Below are 3,265 nucleotides of genomic sequence, written 5' to 3'. Positions count from 1 at the left end.
CGCGCCCTGCGTCTGCTCCCCGCGGGCTCCCGGCAGCTCCGCTCACCCGCTCCCTCTTTGCCTCGCAGTCTCACCGGGCCGCCAGGGCAGATCAAAAAAGAAGAGAAATTGTGGCCGGAGAATTTCACCAGCATCCTGAACAGCCTCCTGGATGGCTATGACAACCGGCTGCGACCGGGATTTGGGGGTACGGTGGCGGCGCGGTGCCGGCGGCGGGCGGGGGGTCGCTGGGCACGGGCAGGGGATGCAGCGCTCAGCGCTCGGACCGACCAGTTACTGACCGTAACCGTGGGGGTGTGTCCCCACTCCCTGCTCCGGGGTCCGAGCCCTCCGAAAAGGGCCGGCAGCGAGGCAGTGCCTGGCCCGAAAGCCCGGGGGGTGCTGCGCAGTCCCGGCCGTGGGGGCCCCGCTGGGGCTGCCCCGGGCTCAGCCCCCGCTTTGCTGCTCTGCCCACATCCCGGGCTCAGGCTGCTGCGCTGAAGGAAAAACAAGCCCTGAAGCCGGTGTGCGTCGGCTTGATGGGGATGGAGGGACCTGTATAACACCCAGATTCTTCTCGTTGTTGGCAGTTTTTGACCCGTAAATGCCGCGATCGGGTCCTAATAGAAACAAGTATACTTTTACCAGCCTAGGAGGTTAGGACTGATGGATTGTCCCACTAGTTAGGGAAAATAAGAGCTCAGGTGCCTGAGCACACCAGTTCTTTACCACAGTTGCTGAAATTCCAGCTTTGATTTAGAAGTAGTAGACTTCATTGCTGTATAGGAATTAGATGTGGCGGAGTTTCAAATTTGCCTTCACCTGTTCTCTGCGTGTGGGGGTTTTGGGCCTCTTCCTTTCCTTAGGCTGTTAAGATGCAGTTTTGTGATGCTGAAGAAGCAGCCAGACTTGCTGTTCTTTATGATTTTGATGTTTTTGTGTAGGGACTTGGAATGAAAAATCATTAAGATGCAGGCAAAATAAAAGTTTATTTTGTAATCTGGAACGAAGATATTAAAAATGCAAATTTGAAAGTAAAAGTAATATAAAAAATATTTATAAATAAATGCTACAGCCCTTTTTATGATGCTCAAAGCTGTAACGAGGTTTTTATAGGCTGCTTCCAATACAGGATTGAATGAGATCCTTGCGTAGGTTTCTGTTGCGAAATACTTTCTTCCTCCTCTGAAAGTACCTTCTCCATACATGTGATCCATCCACACTGACATGTATGCCAGCACATTCCCCACACGCCATATGCAGTGCTCACATGCATGATCGTGATTGTTATAAAGGACAACACCTGGCATCATGGACCACTCTTATTATTTTCAGTGTATGGAATAAATGAGGCCTTCTTAAGTTAGCTTACACATTAAGTGAGAAGGAAGCTAAATTTATTAACACCCGGAGGAGTCATTGGGAACTGATAGCCTTTTGCAATTTAGTCTTTGCAGAGAGGTTACAGACACTTCTGCACGCGTACAAGAGATGTGCTAAGTTTGGCATCGTTTTAGGTTGAATGCCAACTAATTAGTCATCTAGCAAAGATGCTTTATGAGCATTATCAGATTTCCAAAATTAAACAACTACTAAATATGTAATATATGTTGATTTTTATTTTAATACAGTTGTCCTTTGCAGGATGTTTTGCAAGAGTAGATATTTTTCCCCTGTAAGTGTGGCAGACTTTCAGAAAAATGCAGTCAAGGAGAAAAAGTTCATTGTATCTTCTTGAACTTTCATATTGGCAATATTGAAGTAAATGAGAGAGAGAGAGGAAAAAACTCTCAGATTTCAGCCTGGGGAAAACACTTCTGGGTCAATATTTCACAAAATGGATATTATTTTGCTTCTTCCTTCCTCATAACCATGTCTATGGTTTATGTTTAAACCACTCATCTCTGAATTTTGAACTTTTAAGTAAAACATGAGGAAAAAATGTTTTGTTTTTAAAAATTATGCTTGCCTCGCTAGCTTCTTACAGCAAAAATTACCTACACCTGATTTGAGAAGAAAAACTTTGGATAAAAAGAAAAATCAAACAACAAAACCAACCAAAGAAAGAAATTTCTGTAATTGATCAGATTTCACTTTTTGACGTTGCTCAGAGTAATAACTACAGACTATTTATTGAAATATAGAATATCAACACCAACTTTTACCTATATTTTGGTTTTTTTTTTCTGATAAATCTTTATGACGAATGGGATTTGTATCTTAAAAGTGGGTCACTCGCTAGTTTATACCATTGCAAACAAAATGTCAGAGGGGATGGGAGTATTTAGAGATGGAAAGCATAGTGTGTTTTGGTAACGTTAAAGCTACATCCCTTTCTGATGAACAGCGGAATACTTATTTTTGTTTTCTTCTTGAAGCTGATTCACCATCTAGTTTTCACATGGCCTGAAATGAAATGAAGGTTTTATTTTAAGAACAAAAGGCCTCACAGAGGACTAACTGATTTTAAACTTCAAATTGATGAAAATGTTTCTAATTCTGGCACAAATTATGTTTAAAATCAGGCTTGGGGAGGTAGCCAAATTCTGAATTTTACTGGCATATTCCAGAGTTACCACAAATAAAAATACATGAAGATAATTCACATGCAGAGTGAAGTAGAAAATATTTGATTTTGGAAATTTCCTACAACTGGATCAAAAGTCTCCATACTATGGTTAATTTACACAATTTTTGGTAGTTATGAAGGAGAAGTTAAACCCTCATCATGCTTACAAATGTGGATATGGTCTCCCAGGAGAGTTGTGAACCCCAGGAGAGTATGTGGAAGCTTCTCTTGGTGGTGCTTGTGCAGGAGCATGGCATATGTTGAGGGTTAATAGCAGAATGAAGTTCCCCATGTCATTGGATTGACACCTTGCATTATAAAATCACTTTATTAAATGAATTTTATAAACTATAAAAGTTGCTTTCACCTTACTAGGCACTGTGAGGCTTGGTAGTGTGATAAACAAAACCAGAAGAGTTTATTAAAAAGGTTAGTAGAGACCATTTATGTGAAAGTTCCCATTAAGTTGGGGCAGGGGGGAAAGTCTAAAGAGCGAAGCAAAGAAATGTCACCTAGAAATTGAATGAAGTAAAGCAGGATGGGCAGTTTCATGTATGAAAGGAAAAAAAAAACCTGCAGCTGCTGTCAGGAAGACTTTAAATGCATAAGCGTTTTGAATTTGAGTAGATGGAAGGTATTTAGGGACTAATGAGTAAAGTAATGCTGTATGATGTTTGAAAATAGTGTGATGGAAATGAAGTTAGTTCATTCCCTACA

General features: G+C 41.6%; 1 protein-coding gene across 1 annotated transcript in view; it reads left to right on the top strand.

Annotated features, from left to right (window-relative positions):
* Positions 1 to 3,265, top strand: part of GABRA4 (gamma-aminobutyric acid type A receptor alpha4 subunit) — a gene marked incomplete at its 5' end in the record, with an annotated part of 52,279 nt that continues 49,014 nt past the window's right edge. Inside the window, one exon of the mRNA XM_017744294.1 lies at positions 1 to 187. Coding sequence (XP_017599783.1) covers positions 1 to 187 — 187 coding nt within the window. The remainder of the gene's footprint in view (positions 188 to 3,265) is intronic.

The sequence above is a fragment of the Corvus brachyrhynchos genome, unplaced genomic scaffold (genome assembly GCF_000691975.1).
Source record: "Corvus brachyrhynchos isolate BGI_N302 unplaced genomic scaffold, ASM69197v1 scaffold17, whole genome shotgun sequence".
NCBI classification, from domain to species: Eukaryota; Metazoa; Chordata; class Aves; order Passeriformes; family Corvidae; genus Corvus; species Corvus brachyrhynchos.
This window is presented reverse-complemented; position numbering and strand designations above follow the sequence as displayed.